The 23,055-nt window shown below is 35.2% G+C and overlaps 1 protein-coding gene across 1 annotated transcript; it reads right to left on the reverse strand.

Annotated features, from left to right (window-relative positions):
• Nucleotides 1–21,715: 21,715 nt before the first annotated feature.
• Nucleotides 21,716–22,334, reverse strand: LOC126674972 (putative phytosulfokines 6). The gene is made up of 2 exons (XM_050369534.2): nt 22,116–22,334; nt 21,716–21,946 (listed from the first exon to the last, which is right to left on the reverse strand). The coding sequence occupies exons 1-2, from the start codon at nt 22,236–22,238 to the stop codon at nt 21,839–21,841; spliced, it is 231 nt and encodes a 76-aa protein (XP_050225491.1). The 5' UTR covers nt 22,239–22,334; the 3' UTR covers nt 21,716–21,838.
• Between the last annotated feature and the right edge of the window lie 721 nt (nt 22,335–23,055).

The raw sequence follows: 23,055 nt of genomic DNA on the forward strand, positions 1-23,055 counted from the left end.
CTCAACCTCATTTGCTTAAATGAAGCAAATGATTTCTGGGTACAAAAATTGAACCCAAATGTTATATATATAGAAGTGGTCAAAGTGCGTTTCAGTACTAGCTCAATCATGCACTTTAAACCAACTTCTAAACTAGTCGTCCGTAGCTCAAACGGAAACGACTTCCGAGTTTCGTGAAAAATTACCCATAAATCTAATAAAATATAAAAAGAATAAAAATATAATTTTTATTCTTATCCGACTTATATTTTATCTTTAATAAATCTCTGAAGATTTATTAGGTCCAAATCAGTCCCACTTGATTAAACTTTCTACGTCCAAATTTCATAAAATTTTGATGGTAACTTCGTCAAATTATTTCGCGAATAATAACACCAAAATTATTCACTCGGAACTTATAAATTATTTTATTTTAATTTGGACTAACAAATAATACCTAATTAGTTTATAACTAAAACTAATTAAAGTAAAAGTTTAAGGATTAAAGAAATCATTTTTCATTTCTTCTCCCCCACTCTTAACCGCCTCTCACTTTCTCTTATCCTTCTTATTTTTTATTAATAATATAATATATATATATATATATATATATATATATATATATATATATATATATATATATATATATATCTTAACTTATATTCGTTAATAACACGTCGAGATTTCCGAGTTTCGACATTTTAATTTCGGGGTTTTATCCGAAATATTAAACTCTCCAATTAGAGTGGTATATTGATATATTAATTATCAATATATTTTTATCTTATGACTTCAGTCGTATTTTCTTTTCTATTAGTCCCGTTCATATCCCTTTATTAAAATTTAAATACCCGATTTAAATTTTAAACTTCTATTATTACGATATAATTTTAGGGATACTTATAAATTAAATTTTACGCTTAAATTTAATTTATATATTCCCGGCTAATAAAACCTTTACACGTGGCTTATAAGAATACGGGGTATTACATTCTCTCCCCCTTATATAAATTCGTCCTCGAATTTACATACACTTTTTCTTTTACTTATACAGCCAAAATTACTTTTTCTAAATCAAACTCTATGCTTTTATAGCATAAATATTACTGCTGTTGTCTGTTGCATAACTGCTGTCGTCTATGACACAATTGCATAGTTGATGTCATCTATGGCTCAATTGCACAGCTGTGCACTATTGTCAACTTACTACCTTTCGTTTATCAATTTTTCTACTTCTGCTTTACTGGTCCTTTTAGACCATATACTTTCCTTTACTAGTATATAAATGCTTATATTAGCATTTTGCAGTTCTCCTCTAACTGCATCTTATAACTCTCAATCACTTTACATCTTATCTCACTGTACTTTCACTTATAGGTTCTAAACCTATAACCTTGACTTCTGTTATCAGAAGTCTTGGTATTTATTAACCTCGAATTATTCTCTTATGTTACTTCTTTTTGGGCCTACTTTGGCTACCGGATCGCTTATCATGAAGCGTCCGTTTACCAAATAAATTTGGTATTCTTATATTCGGAAATGAGTTCTACAACTTCCGTTTAGACTTCGAGTTGAGATTCTTTCTCGAAGGTATCGGAAATTGACCTCAAAGTTGTCTCTTTGAGCTAATTTTGAAAGACTGCAAAACTGATGTCATTGTTGTTATTGAAGCCAATGAACCAAGCATTTAAACCAGTCTTTTTCTAAATATTATTTCAAATTCCCATATTTTGACATCCAATCTACAACTTCCGTGAAGAGTCGAACTTAATCCGACCTCTTTTCGGTTTCCGAAATCGTCCTTGAAGTTGGCTATTAGCCAAGCTTGTATTTTTTTTTTAATACATCTTATTACCTTTCCTATTCGTTGTAATTCTTTACAGACAGTACAAACTTTAAACTCACTTTTGGGATATCAACTTATTATTAAGTCTTATGATATCACCTTTTGAATTCACTTTTCCTTTTTACTCCCTTGAACTCTCTAGTTCATTTTTATTATTGATTGTACCTCTTATAACTAAGATTTTTAATCTTATTATAAATTTTTCATATTTTTTAATCACTTTAGGGTAATGTTGGTTAAGTATTTTAATCTTTAACCTTACCCTCTTCATCTGTTTGAACTTCTAGTTCACTAACAGACTACTCAATCTTAACATCCTTTACACTTCCTTATGAATTCTATATCTTGTACAGAATGTCTTCTAACTCTTTATCAATCTATAGTAACTTCCTGTTACAGATTGAATTACTGGGTTCCTCTTACACTAATGATGTGGTTATCTAGGTGTAGGTGTAAGTTATAACCTAACTATCTCCCCGTAGAACACCTTCTAACGTGCTCCACAGTCACCGCAAAACTGTGTTTCGTCATTAGTTTTCGGTATATCCAAGGTTAATTAGATTTCTTAACCTCTTTTCTATACACATATTCTCCTTGTTCACAGCTAACAGTTATTATAACTGTACTATAGCTGTTACTATTGCATTTAATTAACTAACTATCAACTTTAGCTCCGTTTTCAAACATTTCACTTTGAAAACAAAATGTTTATTAACATTTTTCTACTTTTAGTCGGCCATACTATACATATTTCTGGCCCTACACTGAAAATACATGTACATTACATGTATATTCCGTTACCAGCCAGCCAAGACCTCACAGTCGTAAGGCTCGGTTCTCGGAATTTTCATCCTTTGAAATTACTGTCTCATTACAGCTTTCAAATTCATTTATATACATATCTGGAGCTTATGTTGATAATTCCAAGTTAATTAAAGTTTATACTTCTTATCGTTGTCACTTGCACTTTTGGCTTACCGCCAAAATTTCACGCAAGTTCCACGACAATATCTTCATCATCGTGCATCGTCTACCTCTCTGTTCGACGATCGCAACGGATAAAACTTAGATAACCGTCTTGGGATTGTCATATCCCAATATCAAACTGATCTAACGGTTCGATCACAAGTTATTAGGGTTTTACTATACCCTGCTAGTTTCCAGATAACTTCTGAAACTTACTCCTTCCACTCACTATCTCCATCTCATTTATACCTTGATAACATCTTTATTTTATGTTGGTTCAAGGTTTGATATACTTTTTAAGTATATTATTTATTCGTTTCATGGTTTAATAATCATTTTCATTAATGAATATCTGTTAACACGACTTAACAACTCCGTTAGTCGTTAACATATTCATTGATCGTTTTTATTCATTTCAGAACTAGTAGCGTACCTACTCGGTTCTGAGAATATTCACACTTTCTTTTACCATCTTTCTTGTAGATGTTTCGTTGTTGTTTATTATTTAACTGCTGAGGTTACTCCTATCAGACTTATGAATTTTGATTTTATCTAACCACTCCTATGGATTTAAGAGATATGTCCATTACTGACATCTGTTCTGTCTGTAAGACTGATCTCCAATCCGTTTAATTAAACACGTGCGTATGACTTTGTTCACATATAGTTACTTGAAGTCAAACTAACCGAGTTGTGTTTAATTAGATCCTACTCTCTTATCTTAATCGTGACAATCTTCTATTGTCTACCCTCGAACTTTTATTTACCATAAAAGTTCATCACTAGACTTATGCCAGTCTACACCTGAGTAAGAATATAGATTCTCACTCACTCTACTCTTCCTGTATTTTCATTAATCTCTAATGTCTCGGAATGAAACATTAGAATCTAGGTCTTTATTATTTGTCTTTATAATAAAAACTGTTATTCTTTATCCTTTTTTTTCCATCTACCTTGTCACTATCACAGAGTTTTCGTTTGAACAAATACAGTTTTGTCTCGCGTACACTGACGCTCAACAATTTCAAATCAATTTGGTAGACAAATATAATTTATCTCATCTGAGACAATTATAATTTGTCCTGCCTGCAGGCCTTTTTAAATCTCACTTTTCAAACAAATTGTGAATTCTCAAATTCACGGTTCAAAACTTTTTCATACAATTGTGCTTCAGGGTGATGACATCTCTCATCCCCAAGGAGTTGCTATTTCAATTCACTTTTTATTGATATACTGATATATCAATATATATGATGCATGCCCTAATCAAAATCATTTTATGTATATATAAAATTCAGGTATGCTTCTTCTATAGTGATTTTCGCAACATGCACCTTTAATGCATCTGAGCACAATTATACGTTCAACTGTAAAACAAAACTTTAACAAGTTTCTTTTCAAACTACTTCTCTGTGTCATTTCAAGGTTTCCTAATCCTCACATTAGGCTTTATTGTTCTTTATTTAACATTTATCTTTTATGTTATTATTCATCATCACGCTGTTTATTAACAGTTATTGTTCATTAGTATGTGTGTTCTTGTTTAAGGATATTCTCTATCTGTACTTTATGTTTTTTAGTTTTAGTATTTCATACTAAAACACATAAATGTACTTAACTTAAACATAAGACACATATCTAAACATTACCTGAAGATGACTGTCGAGGCAGTAGTGCCTCTCGAATCATCGGACCTTCTCCTCGTCTGCAACGGAGTTTAACTATCCCTTTCTGGATACTTCTCAAATGATTCACTTCTCCTAAAAAGTGCTCCAGCCTGAACCCTTTATAGGCTGGTATAACAGTAGATTCAGACACTGAATCATAACTATCATCAATAACATCTATGTCTCCCATTGATCTCTCCAGATCCTCTAATTCGATAACATCATCGTCCGTATCCATCTCATCAACTGAAGCAAAATCTTCAGCCTCTAGGCACAATTGGCTGATCGGGCAACCATGTGGATCAGGTGCAACATGTAGCTGAGCTCGACTAGGCCCAAACATGCTGAAACACATGTGGCCATAACGCAAGTAGCCGATATAACACTTATAGAAAAACACATTTTCATATAACAGATAACACCTTATAAACACATATAAAATAAAACACATAGCAATCACACATATAGTTCAGAGAAAATCTAACTATTTTCTCGAACAAACGATTCTTCTGGAATCTTCGCCTCGTTCTGTATTCGAACATAATCAACATCCTTGAATACTGGTCAATTGATCTGACCATTGCGTACTACTCTAATAGAGCGTCTCGAACACAGGAACATCTCACATGTTCCCTTGTTAGTATCGTGTTTCAAACACAAGAACATCTCATATGTTCCTGATCAAACATCACATATACTCTACAGACGTATATGAGTTGCTACTTATAGCTAAATGTTTTCAAAAACTGAAAACTGATCAAGACATGACTCGAATCCTATGTTGCTGCAATAGTCTACTAGGAATCCCCATAATTTCTAACACAACTTACTTAACAGTATCAGCAACAGTACTTCGGATGGTCGAGTACTCAAAATGTTGCTCTGATACCACCTTTGTCACGACCCGAATTCCACCCTAATCCAAGTCACGACCGGCGCTAGGGAATGGGAATGGTTGTTCCGAAACCCGTAGCAAGCCTAGAACCTCTAGAAATTTTTCGCAAATATTATTAAAAGATCGCACCTCGCGTACGATCCGTTTTCAGAAAATATCGTTAAAACTTTTCTCTTTTAACGTAACCCGATTTCTGAAAATACACATATAAGCGAAATATGGTTTCAGAAGTACTGGTTGGATAACCTTGTTATCTCAACCCTCGCTTCCATCTGAAAACCTGGCGTGATGATTACTGGAAACCAGGGACTTATCTTTTGCTTGCCTTAACATTTAGGCAGCCCTGTTCCAATCCACACGCCACCGTTAATATGTTTAATAAAATAATGCGGATACCTCTGCGTCTCGCAACGGTGGTATTAAACACATTAAAATACACAGCGGACCGGTTACACATAGCCGGCGTATATAATCATACTGTTTTTGACCCTCACAAAAACACACGAGGCCGACTCGGTAACTAGATACAATATGCCACTAAGCAGCCACCCAGAAGATACACACACGTGCACTAGATCCTATCAGAGTATCTAAACAGAGGACTAGTGGCACGGCTGCTGGCACATTACACTTATACTATTGCAGCATACTAAGAGTACAAAATCCTATGTACATTACCAAAGAAGAGCTTTCCTGAAGAAGGGATGTGGAAGCTCGACTGACCTCAAAGCTCATTTCCTGAAAATGGGATAACAACAACGGGGTCAGAAATATAAATATTTCTGAGTGAGTAAACAGTTTACAGGTAAATACCAAAATCGCATAATATATATAAAACAGTTATATATAAAAAATATTACCAATACGTTGATCCATATGAAACCCTAGTCCACAATTTTCCTTATAGACACACTCTTATCACGAGCTTATAGACAACAGAATAAAGACCGTGACCCAAGTCACTGCCGTCCAATTCTGTATCTCTGGTACCTGGACCGTAATCATGAAACTGCCATCGCGGTTTTACCCGCGACCGTAACTGTATTACTGTCGTCTCAGGGTTTACCCGTGAAGTCAGGGCATCTACTTTCCCAATGACTTACACGACAGACATGCCTCTATACCTCGACAGAAGTATATCTAGAAATCGGTGTTGGTGATCACACAACCCTATTGCCGCCCAATAGGTAGCTCGTTCCAATGGACCTTTCTTGGCTAAGTTATACTACTGCGATTTATGGATTTAAAATAATTGAATACTGATATTTAAAAGTAAACACGTAAACTCACATTACTGCTAAGTTACTACTTAGCACCGTCGTAGGTGTGACAGACTCCCCTGAGTCCTGGTCTGACTGCTGGACAGCTAGTCGAATCAAACATACAAAACACACAAACCAAGCATCAATATATATTTTTGGTATAAACATCTAGGTTCTTAAACCTAGGCCCATACAAATCATACAATTCACATAACACATAACACTTATGGTCTCTTTATTTTTAAAAACCATATAAACCGTTTTCACCTCGAGAAAACGTTTAGACTTCACTCTAAAAGTCATTTTAGGTATAACAATACCTAATTAAAATCATTTACTAGCATCGACTTGATTGCCAAAGCCATTCACAGTCGACTACTAATTATTTAGCAACATCGTTTGCTAAATCTTTTAAACCGGTTAAACGTCGACTTTAACTCTTTTAAAGTCCTTTTTAAACGTTTAACTTTACTTTTAAAATCTCATTTTAAAAGTCTTTGACTTAGGTTTAAAAATATTTATTTAAAATATTTTAGTTTCGGTCAGACAACACATCGAGTTACTAGGCGAAAACATTTCAAAATCGCCCCTCGAAAGTCCGCCGAAAAAGTCCGGAAAAGTCCCTACGCACACGTCCCGCTAAGTCACTGTGCGTCCGCACGTGACTGGCTGTGCGTTCGCACAGCCAGCTGTGCGTTCGCACAGTTGACTAGCTGTGCGTTCGCACAGCTAGTACTGTGCGTTCGCACAGCCTCTGATGTGCGGGCGCACAGCAGGCCAGTCCCGGGGAAAATCGATCCCCGGGCCATTCCGACGTGCTATTGAATTTCAAAACGCTGCAAAACGCTATTTTAACGTCCTAGTTCACATATACACAATCCAATCACAATTTGAACGTATATTTTAATCGTTCGATACGGTAACCGTTTATAAACGAATATATATTCGAAATATATCGAAATATATTGAAATAAACGTTTAATACGAGTTTAATATCTCGATTACTTGAGTAATCGTCGAAGAAATGGAGTTAGAATCGAGAAACGGACGGATCGCCGCGAAACCCTAAGGTTCGCACACTGTAGAGAGCTAAGCAGCTCAACCTCATTTGCTTAAATGAAGCAAATGATTTCTGGGTACAAAAATTGAACCCAAATGTTATATATATAGAAGTGGTCAAAGTGCGTTTCAGTACTAGCTCAATCATGCACTTTAAACCAACTTCTAAACTAGTCGTCCGTAGCTCAAACGGAAACGACTTCCGAGTTTCGTGAAAAATTACCCATAAATCTAATAAAATATAAAAAGAATAAAAATATAATTTTTATTCTTATCCGACTTATATTTTATCTTTAATAAATCTCTGAAGATTTATTAGGTCCAAATCAGTCCCACTTGATTAAACTTTCTACGTCCAAATTTCATAAAATTTTGATGGTAACTTCGTCAAATTATTTCGCGAATAATAACACCAAAATTATTCACTCGGAACTTATAAATTATTTTATTTTAATTTGGACTAACAAATAATACCTAATTAGTTTATAACTAAAACTAATTAAAGTAAAAGTTTAAGGATTAAAGAAATCATTTTTCATTTCTTCTCCCCCACTCTTAACCGCCTCTCACTTTCTCTTATCCTTCTTATTTTTTATTAATAATATAATATATATATATATATATATATATATATATATATATATATATATATATATATATATATATATATATATATATATATATATATATATATATATATATATATATATATATATATATATATATATATATCTTAACTTATATTCGTTAATAACACGTCGAGATTTCCGAGTTTCGACATTTTAATTTCGGGGTTTTATCCGAAATATTAAACTCTCCAATTAGAGTGGTATATTGATATATTAATTATCAATATATTTTTATCTTATGACTTCAGTCGTATTTTCTTTTCTATTAGTCCCGTTCATATCCCTTTATTAAAATTTAAATACCCGATTTAAATTTTAAACTTCTATTATTACGATATAATTTTAGGGATACTTATAAATTAAATTTTACGCTTAAATTTAATTTATATATTCCCGGCTAATAAAACCTTTACACGTGGCTTATAAGAATACGGGGTATTACATTTATATAAATTCGTCCTCGAATTTACATACACTTTTTCTTTTACTTATACAGCCAAAATTACTTTTTCTAAATCAAACTCTATGCTTTTATAGCATAAATATTACTGCTGTTGTCTGTTGCATAACTGCTGTCGTCTATGACACAATTGCATAGTTGATGTCATCTATGGCTCAATTGCACAGCTGTGCACTATTGTCAACTTACTACCTTTCGTTTATCAATTTTTCTACTTCTGCTTTACTGGTCCTTTTAGACCATATACTTTCCTTTACTAGTATATAAATGCTTATATTAGCATTTTGCAGTTCTCCTCTAACTGCATCTTATAACTCTCAATCACTTTACATCTTATCTCACTGTACTTTCACTTATAGGTTCTAAACCTATAACCTTGACTTCTGTTATCAGAAGTCTTGGTATTTATTAACCTCGAATTATTCCCTTATGTTACTTCTTTTTGGGCCTACTTTGGCTACCGGATCGCTTATCATGAAGCGTCCGTTTACCAAATAAATTTGGTATTCTTATATTCGGAAATGAGTTCTACAACTTCCGTTTAGACTTCGAGTTGAGATTCTTTCTCGAAGGTATCGGAAATTGACCTCAAAGTTGTCTCTTTGAGCTAATTTTGAAAGACTGCAAAACTGATGTCATTGCTGTTATTGAAGCCAATGAACCAAGCATTTAAACCAGTCTTTTTCTAAATATTATTTCAAATTCCCATATTTTGACATCCAATCTACAACTTCCGTGAAGAGTCGAACTTAATCCGACCTCTTTTCGGTTTCCGAAATCGTCCTTGAAGTTGGCTATTAGCCAAGCTTGTATTTTTTTTTAATACATCTTATTACCTTTCCTATTCGTTGTAATTCTTTACAGACAGTACAAACTTTAAACTCACTTTTGGGATATCAACTTATTATTAAGTCTTATGATATCACCTTTTGAATTCACTTTTCCTTTTTACTCCCTTGAACTCTCTAGTTCATTTTTATTATTGATTGTACCTCTTATAACTAAGATTTTTAATCTTATTATAAATTTTTCATATTTTTTAATCACTTTAGGGTAATGTTGGTTAAGTATTTTAATCTTTAACCTTACCCTCTTCATCTGTTTGAACTTCTAGTTCACTAACAGACTACTCAATCTTAACATCCTTTACACTTCCTTATGAATTCTATATCTTGTACAGAATGTCTTCTAACTCTTTATCAATCTATAGTAACTTCCTGTTACAGATTGAATTACTGGGTTCCTCTTACACTAATGATGTGGTTATCTAGGTGTAGGTGTAAGTTATAACCTAACTATCTCCCCGTAGAACACCTTCTAACGTGCTCCACAGTCACCGCAAAACTGTGTTTCGTCATTAGTTTTCGGTATATCCAAGGTTAATTGAAACCAGTATTGATCCGATGGAATGTGCTACCTATTGAGCGGCAATAGGACTGCGTGATCACCAGTTTTGATTTGATACAGTTGTGAGTTGATTATGATTATGAAATTCAAGATTGGGTGTATGATTTCGATACGAGTGAGCACTCGGTTACGGTGTAACCTGGAGTCCCCGTATCTAGTGGGTTGGACCCACCAGTGAGTTGGACTCACAACTTGATATTAATGATTGGGTTGCATGATAGATGATTAGTATGTTTGAAGATTAGGGTTTCAGTCGAATCCTATACTTGGCTGCATGAGGTTCGAACGTTATTGCATTGTTTTATGATTTATAAAATACTTATTAGTAATTGTATGAACTCACTCAGTATATTCCCATATACTGACCCCTCAAAGTCTTTCTTTCAGGGGAAAACATTTGAAGAACGGACTTCCTTTCCTTGTTCCGGAAGTCTACAATAGTGAAAGAGTATGGCAGGGACGTTTTCTTCGTAGAGCTGCAGTAGTCGGTAGATGTCTGTATATAATGTAAGGTTTAAATTCAAATGGTTTACTTAAGTGGGCAACTCTGATTTGATATAAAAGTATATATATTATTTGTTTATAAAAATTATATGTTAACCGTTTGATTACTTTAACCAATTGCCATGAATGGATTTGGTCAAGATATTGATCAGAGACAGGGCAGTGTTGGACATGAGATGTCGCTCGGTAAGACCCTAGTCTATAAGAATAATTCGCGATGATTTTCAGAAAGCAATAAAGATATTTTGATATTTATAATAGTAACATTTAAAAAGGTTTTCTGAAAATGTTTTATATAAAATAATATATTTAATTCGCGAAAAATTTATAGTGGTTTTAGGCTCTCTACGGGATTTGGAGCTACCACTCCCATTCCCTAACGCCGGTCTCGACTTAATAATTTGGGCCGTGACAATTGTGGTATCAGAGCAGTTGGTCCAGTTACCTCTGCTAATATGTGATTTCAAACAGTTGGTCCAGGATACCACTGTTCTTGTGTGTGAGTCTACCTAGGAACTACAGCAGCACATAGGGATTCGAGTCATGTCTTGATCAGTTTTCGTTTGATCATAAGGTTTTAATTCTCCTCTCTACGATCTGAGTCTGTTAATATGATTGATAGGATTGTTAGATGATATACGTATGCAAAAGTATTCTGCTTATGTAAGAATGATCGATATATTATATGATCGTTGCGTATGATCACGTACGAGGTGGACAGTCGACATTATGCAACGCTATGACGAGGCTAGCGTGCTAAATATCATATGGTACCATCAAAGTTATGCGATATAAGCGCTAATAGATGATCGATAATGAAACGTGGATCCACAGGAATGGAAGAATTTCCCAAGTTACAGGGAAGAATTTCCCAAGTTACAGAGTTTAAGGTTTAGAGAACTTACAAGGTGAAAGATTTGTGATTTACAAAGATTAACTGTTTTAATGATTTTGAAAGTATAATTGTGCCTAGATTCGATATAGCAATATACTATTGCCATGACATAAATAGAATTGCATCACTACATACACATTAAATGAAAAGAATAGAAACTGAATTCATACATTAGTAGGACATGCATCATATGCATTATGCTCAGATAAGGGGTAAGTTATGGCAACTCTTTGGGGATGAGAGACGTCATCACCCTAGTGCATAATTATACTAAAGCATAAAGAATTTAAATATGAATTTTGTAATAGAGTCAGTTTCTTTGGATTTCAAAGATTTCGAAATGGTTGCAACCATAATTGTTTTGATGTGAGTAGACCTAGACTGGAACTCTGTAACGAAGGTGAAATGTTTGAGATCTACATACAAGAAATTCTCGAAAGTACAGCGAACGCTTATAAGGACGCGAGCAAGAAGTTATGTTTTGGGAAGATACGAAGATAGTCGTAGGTCTAAGACCTATTATAGAATATAATGATAAGATACGCCTGAATGGTGAAGTAAAATTCATTGACTAGTGAACTAAGATGTCTTTATCTTTGGACGAAGTGATTAGAGCTCTATGTTATAAGATGATAGAAGTGCAAGAAGTGATAGTTGAATATAGTAATCGATCTATAGCTTAAACCTTAGAGACATAAGACAATCTCTATGTATGGATGACGCAAGTTTTACGCGATATCAGAAGATTGTTAAACCAACATACCTTTTGATTAAACCATCGGATCAGTTTAATATCGGAGTATAATATTCATAAGAAGGTTGATTAGGAATTGACCGTTGCGATCGTCAGACAGAGGACTAAGCGATAGCTTCATAAGGCTATTCATAGGAGACTTATACGGCTGAAAGTAACCAACCTAGCCAACATACTACGAGAGTATAAGAAGTAAGAACGTAAGAAATGTATCAGATGTGGATAAGATGACACATAAGATTAATAAAATTAAAGGATGGAATGCATATTAATATTACGTGGACTATGTTAAGGACATGTGTACGAAGTATAAGGTCATGAGATGAGAATAAGGAAGATGAGATGAGAATAAGGTCATGAGATGTAAATTTAGGCTTGCTACGGGATTTGGAGCTACCACTCCCATTCCCTAGCGCCAGTCTCGACCTAATAATTTGGGTCGTGACAGAGTTAGCCTGTAATAAGTTATCATGAACCGCCCGATGAACTTCCTGCAAGCCATTCACAAAATCCTCTGCTTTCGACTGCACCTTGACATTGCTCGGCAATGGCATAAGACCCAACAGACCTTTGGGGCGATCGAATACACCATCTGAAAAGGACTGAACCCGGTACTCCTATTGACCGCATGGTTATGAGCAAACTCTGCCTGGCACAATTTCTGATCCCAGCTCTTCACATGAGTGCCAACCAAACACCGCAGCAAATTGCCTAACGACCGATTCACAACTTCAGTTTGACCATCAGTTTGAGGGTGGTAGGCACTACTAAAATTCAGCTGCGTGTTCACCATCTTCCACAAGCTGCGCCAAAAATGACTGAGGAACCGAGTATCTATGTCCGAAACAATAGACGTGGGCAGCCCATGAAGACGGTACACCTCTCGAAAGAATAATTGCGCCACTGAAACAACATCTGTCGTTTTCTTGCAAGGAATAAAGTGGACCATTTTAGAAAAACGATCAACAACAACATAGATAGAATCATACCCTCACTGAGTACGCGGCAATCCCAACACATAATCCATGCTAACATCCGCCCACGGCTGCGATGGCACTGGAAGCGGCATGTACAAACCCGCATTAGTTGCCGCTCCTTTCGAAACTTGGCAAACACGACATCTCTGCACGTACTTCTCCACCTCTTTTCGAATGGTAGGCCAAAAGTAATATGAATGAACGAGATGCAAGGTCATGTCACGCCCAACATGCCCCTCTCCATGCAGCTCTCGAATAATATGCATTCGCAAACTGCTCTCTGGAATGCACAGCTGGTTCCCTGTAAACAGAAATCCGCCATGCAACAAAAACTCTGTCAGCTCTCCTGCTCGCACTTTCCTCATAACCACAGAAAAATAAGGATCAGTCTCAAGCAAATCAGTAAACGATTCTAAACCGGGTACCTCAACACGTAAAGAAACCAAGAAGTTACTGCGACGACTCAATGCATCTGCCACCCGGTTTGTAACCCCCGCCTTATGCTTGACCACAAAAGTAAATCGTTGTAGATAAGCCACCCAAGTAGCATGACGTGGTGACACTTTATCCTAGCGATGCAAATGCTTCAATGACTCATGGTCAGTGTACAGAACAAACTCCTTGTGGTACAAGTAATGCCGCCAATGCTTGACCGCTTGCACCATTGCGTAAAATTCCACATCATATGTACTGTAGTTCAGCTTTGCTCCATTCAATTTCTCACTGAAATATGCCACTGGTCGACTGTTTTGACTCAGAACAGCCCCAGTCCCCAAATTCGAAGCGTCACTGTGCAGCTGAAATGGTTGTGAAAAATCTGGCAGCACTAGAATAGGAGTAGTCGTCAACCGCAACTTAATCTGCTGAAATACTGCCTCGGCCTCCGCTGTCCGCTCAAACTTTACACCTTTCATACAGTCGGTTACAGGAGCCATAATACTGCTGAAATGAGGTATGAACCGCCTATAGAAAGATGTCAATCCATGAAAACTCCGAACTTCAGTAATGGTACTCGGTTGAGGCCAGTGTTTCACCGCCTCAATTTTCGAATCATCCACCTGAAGTCCCTCCTCAGACACGATATATCCCAGAAATAACACTTTTTGAGTCAGAAAAGCGCACTTCTTTTTGGCAGCGAATAGGTTGTCCCTGCGAAGCACACATAAAACCTCTCGCAAGTGCTGAAGATGCACCTCGGGATTAGCACTGTATATCAAAATATCATCAAAATACACAACAGCAAATTTACCGATAAAAGGTCTCAAAACTTGGTTCATCACACGCATAAACGTACTCGGTGCGTTTGATAACCCAAACGGCATCACCAACCACTCATACAGCCCCTCGCGGGTTTTGAAAGCCGTTTTCCACTCGTCCCCAACTCTGATGCGAATTTGATGGTATCCGCTCTTCAAATCCAGCTTGGTAAACACCGTCGCCCCACTGATCTGATCAAGTAAATCATCCAGTCATGGGATAGGAAAACGGTACCTGACTGTGATTTTATTAATTGCTCGACTGTCCACACACATTCAAAAAGTCCCATCCTTCTTAGGTGTTAGAAGGGCTGGTACTGCACATGGGCTCATACTCTCACGCACATGTCCTTTATCAACCAAATCCTCCACCTGCCGCCGCAACTCCTCATGTTCCGTAGGACTCATCCTGTAGTGAGGTCTGTTAGGCAAGGCTGCCCCCGGTTCCAGATCAATGTGATGTTGAATATCACGCAATGGCGGCAAAGCGGACGGTAAATCATCCAGAAACACATCTGCAAATTCAGCCAAAAGCGGTGCGACTTCTTCTGGTACCGCAGATTCGTCGACTGTTTCTTTCCCAATCAACACATACACAGTTTCTGCAGCTCCTCCTCAAATTTTGCCAGGGACAGCAAGTTAGTGCTACTCTCCACTGGTTTTGCTGTCTCTACACCACGACTGGGCTGTAACACAATTTTAACACTCTCGAACACAAAACTATAAGTATTATTTCGCCCATCATGCATGACCTTTCGATCGAATTGCCAAGGTCTCCCCAACAACAAATGACACGCATCCATGGTAACCACATCACACCAAACAGAATCTCTATATCGTTCACCAACAGAAAAAAGCACTAAAGCACGTAATGTTACACTAACCTCGCCACCTTTTTTCAGCCACGCCAGTTTATACGGTTTGGAGTGTTTCTCTGTCTGAATGCCCAATTTTTGGACTGCCTCTGCTGAGATGATATTCTCACAACTGCCTGCATCAATCATAAAACGACAAACCTTCCCCAAAATAGTGCAGGTTGACTGAAAAATGTTGCTCCACAACCAATTTTCATCTGCTGCCTTGGGTGTCAAACAAGCCCGTCGCACAACCAGCGCAAGCCCAGTATCTCCAGAGACCACCTCCTCCTCGAGACCCTCGCCACTGTCATAAACTGGGTCACCAATCATGTCGAATTCCTCATCGTCAAAATCATCGGTATCCGCAAAAAATGTTTTCTTAGCAGCGGTCTTTCGACAGTCAGCCTGCCTATGACCCATCTCACCACAGCCAAAACAGCGAATATTACTACTACCAGCAGATCTAGGAAACTGATTAAAATTGTTCGTACCTCTATTGACGGCACCACCTGCTGTTTTGTTCTCCACTCCACTACTGCCACTGCCAGAGGCACCTGCTGTCGCAGAATTGCTAAAACTGCTTGTGCGCCTGCTCTGCTTCTCAATCTGCATCGCCTTTTGATGAGCGGCTGAAAGCGACACCGGATCAAACAGATTGACCGTGTCTTGAATTGAGACCCGCAACCCACCAATATACCTTGCAACCAACTGATCTTCAGTCTCTTGTATCTCATTCCGAGCAATCAATTGGAAATATTTGTGGTATAATCGTCCACAGATTTGCTTCCCTGCCTCAAATTTTGCAATTTCTGGTACATTAATCGCTGAAAATTATAAGGCAGAAATGCAGTTTTCAAGTGCTTCTTCATCTTTTCCCACGTGTCGATCTTGGGTTTTCCCAGTCGGCTGCGCGTCAATTTCAACTACTGCCACCATGCCGTTGCCCTATCACGAAATCTGGTTGCCACTAAGGGTACACGTCTGTCAGCCGGTACATCCTTGAATTCCAAAATCTCCTCTACCGTGGCTAGCCAATCAAGGAATTCTTCAGATTTGAGCCCCCATAAAATTCAGGAATTTCAGTCCGCATCCCACTCTCCCAACGCCGTCGATCATCATCAACGCGCCCTCGCTGCCGTCGTTGTGGAGCCTCCTTATAATACTCATCATCTTCCTCATCGCCAAACACAGGAAATTCTGCTCGTGGCAAGTGTTGGTTTCCGTTAGGTGGTTGGTTAGCCAACAACGCACCCATCTGTTCCGTCATCTGTTCCATCATTCGATCCATCCGTTCTTCCATTCGTTGGTCAATTTCATCTAGTCGCTGCTCGACCTGACGAATATGGTCGCGTTCGTAAACTTCTTCCACACGTTGATTTCTCCTTGCCAGCATGATTCAATCCAGAAACGAACTGAGCTTTGATACCAACTGATGTAGCGGAAGTCACAACAAAGAACAAGATACTTTAAAAGCTGTTGATAATCAAATTATGCCAGCAATTAACTTCTAAAACCTATTGATTCAAATAAAAGAATACTAGGCAATATGCATCAAATAATCGTTGATTCAAAGAATACCGAAATTTGAGAAATAACAAATTAATTCTCAAAACATCAAAAACTATCGTTCAACAACACATAAGGTTGTTTAAATACTAAGACAAAATAAAAATCCTAAACTCGGTATAAGACGAAATAAACTAAAAGCCTCAAAAACTGCCGAAATCACAAAAATGCCATTACGCCACTTTGCGCTCCATTTTCTCCACGAACTCAAAATCTGTCTCCGCAACCGCATCAGATATACTCCAACTAAATAACTTAAAAACATAGAATGATAGTTAGAAAGAACCATGAATTTTCGGGCGTCCACTCTAACGATCAAGTTAGTATTTAGTAATAGAAAAAAGTGAGAAAAGAAAGATAACTGTAAAATATTGAATGAAAAGGAAATAACTCAGTTTGAATATAAGGTTTGAATAGGTAATATTTTTACTGTTGGATCTTTCTTTTGTGAAGTGTCTCTCTCTGATAACAGACTGAGCTGGCCTTCTATTCCAGATAGGGGGGAAGTGTGTGGTGATTGGTGTCAAACGCGGGTGGTTTAAGAGCATGTTCCTTTTATGTCAACAATCTTCCATAGTCCTTGTATAAACGTGGTTTGTGTGACTTATCTCTCAAGTAATGTGTGATTTGCAGGTACCTCAGACATAACGGGTATGATTGTCATAAGGCTTCTTTGTCTGTTGTGCTCAGAGTCCGTGACAACATTTTGCCTCTATCTCGAAATTTGGTGGGGGGGGGGGGGTTGAATAAGTTGTTTTAAGAAGGGTTAATTACAAACTAAATCACGAACTTTATCGTAATTGCAATTACAACATAAACTTTTAAATTTGGCAATGTCAAATACCAACTTTCACTTTTTGGCAAATTAAAACCCCGTTCATTTTCGATACAAATCTGCAGAGTTGGAAGCCTGACACATTGGAAAATAAACGGTGTTTCGATATGTCAAAAAATAAAATTTGATACCTGTTTCTGCCAAAATTCTAAACTTAGTATTCTAATTGTAAATTACGTTAAAGTTCGTGATTTAATTTGTAACGTATTAAATTACGTGGAAAATACTGAAATTCATTGTGTTAGTATACATGGCAGTTCCGGCTTCCAACTGAGCAAAAATGTCCGAAAAATTATCGGTATATTGCTTTTCCAACATTGCAAAGTTCGTTGATGGCATTGCCCAATTTGAAAGTCTATGTTATAATTGCAAATTAGACCAAAATTGGTGAATTTATTTGCAATTAACCCTTTTAAAAAATTAAAATATTTAAAAAATATAAAAAGGTTTAAGAGTTCAAGAAATCCACAAGAGATAATTTTAAAGTGATTTGCTTTAAATTAAAAGCTACATCCACTACTTTATAAAATATTAAAATTTGTAATTTACTAAACTTGAACTAAGTTACAACTTGGTGATTATAAATTAACTTCTAAATTTGTAAAGGAGTTTTTTAAAAGTTCAACTCAAACTTACAAAGATGATTTTTCAAGACTATTCAAGAACTCACAATTAATAATGAAGAATAATAAATGTTTCACCAAAGAAAAAGTAAATAAATTAATATGTTTAATGCACAATAAATGAGTTTTATAAAGTTGTTGAAAGCTTTGAATATGTTAAGATCTGATAATTTTTGTAACCTTAAAACTATTCAAGTGATTATCTATTTATATTCACCAGAGACCATTAACCTTGTCTTCTAGAAAAATATAGAATCTTCTAGGTCTGAATCCTCCAACGGTCACCGAACATGGCTGGATTTCATTAGGAAATTTAAATATGTCTTGTTACAACCTCAAATGCTCCCTCGTATGAATCCCCAAAATTTGTTGCATTTTGATGGAAAGGATTTAAAGACAGAGTAAAGAGTTTTTATAAAATGGCTTCCTCTATTCCTTGCGCTAGAGGAGAATACTTTTGATGGAATAATTTTTTAGATGTATTACCACATCCGAAATGATTAAATTGAAACCTACATTCACCACACAATAATTGCAATGTATATGAGCTAGTTTCAATTCCTAAATGCTTTACTTTATTGATATCTCTATTATTCAATATCTGTTGTTTATTGCTAGTTTAGTTGCTTTATGAATTGTTAATTGCTATTTATTGGTTACTTTGGTTTAGTATTAGTTGTTTACGTGTTTACAAATCTCTACCTTAGCTTTGCTAACCGAATGAACGATCTTAATTGAAATCATTCTCATCAAATCTGTTGTCTCGATGGGTTCAACAACCCCGACTTCTAGTCCACTCTATTACTTGTAGCGATACCGTCACTCTTGCGGTAATGACCAGCAAAAATGAAAAATTACATGATATGAACTTATTATGTTTTTTGGTTGATATTGGACCTTTAAGCTTTAAAGAAGCTAACAAGGATAAGAGGTGGATTCAAGCTATAAATAAGGAGATCCAGTCCATTGAGAGAAGAATGATACTTGGAAACTTGTTTCTCTTCTAAGTACTCATCAACCAATTAGATTAAATGGGTGTATAAAATTAAGAAGAAAAGAGATTCAAGATAGACTTATGGCCTAAGGGTACAAGAGAGACAAGAGATTGACTATTATGAGGTGTTTTCTCATTTTGCTTGCATGAAGACTATCTAACTGATGATTTCACTTAATGCTCAAAATTATTGGTAAACTAGTTAGTTAGATGTTAAGTTAGCACTTCTAACTGGATATCTAGAAAAGGAATTTTATATTAAAAAACTAAAGTTAGATTTCATGGAGAAAAAATGGAGCAGAAAGTGGCATAATATCATTTTCATAATTCTATTAAAGTTTAGGGTGTGCGATTTATGAAATTACGGGCCTGACTTTATTGGGAATGGCTCAAGTAATGACATACATCAACCTTTGTTAAGACGTCCGTCACTTTTGGACCAAATTCTATCATTTGGGCTTGTAAAATGATAATTTTTTATTATGCCAGATTTTTAGGTTTATTTCCTTTTAAGTCCGGATTAGAGTCTTTATCGTTTTAGTATTAAACATCATTATTAATCTTTATATGGAAACTTTGATGTTTTTGAGACAGTTTTTGTGTATTTCCTAAATTTTGGTATTCAGTCGAATCAACAACGTTTGATACCTAAATTGTAGAATTCATTCTTGAATTAATGGAATTTAGAAGTCAATTGATGGTATTATTTGTTAATAAACAACTTTTAAATTAGAGATGTTTATTTGCGAATTTTACTACATCAAAAACCCGAGCAATATGTTATTAAAGGACAATGAGATAAAGTCTTTAAACCTAACAAGGCTTTGTAGGACTGAAACAAGCACCATGAGCTTGGAATAGTCGGATCGATAAATACTTTTGAGGGAATGGCTTCCGCAGATGCATGCATGGGTATTCTCTTTATGTCAAAAAGCACGATGGATTTATTATTTGTCTATATTTATGTAGCATTTTTACAAGTACTAATATCTATTTGTTCAATGACTTTAAGAAGGGTATGAAATGCGGATTTGAGATGACTAACATGAGATTCATGTCCTATTATATGCGAGTTGAAGTAAAGCCGATAGAAAATAGGGTTTTCATCTCACATGAGCGTTATGAAAAAACATATATTTAAGAAGTTCAATATGTCAGGATGTATGCTTGTCGGCACACCAATGGAGATGGAGTAAAACTTCTAAAAGTGGAAGAAGATGTTGGGAGAATAGATCCCCCTTTGTTCAAAAGTCTCGTTGGAAGTTTACAATACTTAACTTATACGAGACCGAACATCCTATTTGTAGTGAGACTTATAAGTCGGTTTATGGAGAAACCCAAAAAAATTTATATGAAAACAGCTAAGAGAATTTTGTGTTACTTTAAAGGCACACTTGATCATGGAATTTTTTATTCGCCGTCTAATGATTTTAAGTTGACGGGTTATTTTGATAATGATTTGACTAGAGATACCGATTATAGAAAAAGCACAAATAGTTTTTGTTCTCAATGGGAAATAATGCAACTTCTCGATGTTTAAAGAAGCAACCAATTCTAGCATTTTCATCTTGTGAATATGAGTATGTTGTAGGAACTTCATGTGTGTGTCATGAAATTTGGTCAGAAAGATTATTAAAAGAACTTCACTTAGAGCGAGAAGAACCGACCAAGATTATAATAGATAATAAATTCACTCAAGAACTAGCAAGAAATCTCGTGTTTCATGAACGACGAAAGCATATCGATACAAGGTATTATTTTATCCGAGATTGTATTGCAAATAAATAAATTGAATTGGAGTATGTGAGAATCAATGAGCATGTTTCCGATAAATTCATGAAACCGTTAAAATACGATAATTTCCAGAAGCTGAGAAGGATGCTCAAAGTTACGAGAAATTCAAGTTTATATGGGAGTATTGAATGTTAATCTTTGGTTGCCCCCGAGCATTAATTTTTTTGTAGGTTTTGTATTTGTATGTTATCTGCGAGGCTATCTACGAGTTTGGTACTACCATACCCATACCCTAGCGCCGGTCACGATCTCTGATTTTGGGTCATAACAACGTTTTTTGTCATCTTTATCATAACTGTTGTATTAGAATGCATGCTAGTCTACTTTATCAACTTTTATCATAATTGCTCTTTTTAATGCTTTTGCTATAATTGCCATGAAAAACTGATTAGGAGCATGTTTAGGGCTATTTTATTATATTTTATGCTATATATTCTAAATCCATTCAATTCGAGTGTTTAGATTGCAGAGAAATTTTTTAGGTTGCATGTTAAAATCAAACTGACATAATTGCCATATTTATATGTATAGAATTTCATAAAATTAATTAAGGCCTAATTAGTTAAGGCCTAGCAAACCATGAAATAAATTACATTCCTAAAATCAATGATTCTCAATTCTCGTGTTGCTGGGTATAGATGTAATCCAAGTGAGCTTCTGAAGTCATTCTTCTCTTCAAACATTCTTCATCCCCACTCTCACAAGCTTCTGATCCCATTAACTGCAACAACAAAAAATTGAAAATCAAGACAAGAAAATAAATTGTCTAATTTAAAAAATTTAACGAGAAATAAAAAAACTCTAAAATTGAAAAAATCTTCGAAATGATATTTTTTATAAAAATAATTGATAAATATAATAACTTCTAAGAATAAAATAAAAATAACAACCCCACTGCCTTCAAGAGAGTCCTCACTGGCTATATCTGTGTTTGGAATGAGAGCTGCTGATAATTTAGAGGAGTATAAAAGGAAGAGGAAGAAAAAAACAGTATAATAAAAGCTTTGTTTCATGGTTTTATTTTAGGTTTGGTTACACTTAGAGAGATAATGAGATCTTTTTTCCTTAAAAATGAAGATGAATGGGGGAGTAGGAGTATGTGAAGGTACAATATTTTTTTTCATATAAATATTATGCGATAAAAATTTATTTTGGCCTTTAAATTTGGCGGCTAAATTTACGTCTACCCACAAAATATTTGTAAAATTAGCATTTGAATTTGTTTTATACTTTCAACTCCATCTTATTCGTCATGTTTTAATAGTATTTTTCCACTTAAATTTTGATATTTTACTGTCATTTCAGGTGAACGGATAAAATGAGTTAAAAATTTAGAACGTCAATATTAAAAATATTTTTTAACCACAAATTTAATTTAATTTTATGTTTCATATTTTTTGTCTCGTTTAAAAATAGATACGTTCTATTTTTATTTATCTCATTTTAAAAATCCATTTTATTTTTAATGTTATTTTATGTTAAAAAATGCATCTTTTTTAAACGGGATAGAAAAAGTAACAAATTTAAAAAGCAAAATGAATATTTATTTAAATATTGTGTAAAATTATAAAAAGACCATTTATTGTCTTAAAATTTGGAAATTTGTTTTGACACTTTAGCTTTAATATTTTTGACAATATTAGATGTCTATTTTGTTCGAAATCATATATTTGATCTTAGTTGTTATTTTTTCCATTAAATTTGAGGGGCAAAATGTATATATATTTAAATAGAGATATTGGCAAAACAAATTCCGACGTTTTATTTTTTAGCGATTGAAGCTTAACGTATAAAACCTTACGAAATAAATTCTAACCTTTTCAATTTTTG

Source organism: Mercurialis annua, linkage group LG3 (assembly GCF_937616625.2).
Source record: "Mercurialis annua linkage group LG3, ddMerAnnu1.2, whole genome shotgun sequence".
Taxonomy (NCBI): Eukaryota; Viridiplantae; Streptophyta; class Magnoliopsida; order Malpighiales; family Euphorbiaceae; genus Mercurialis; species Mercurialis annua.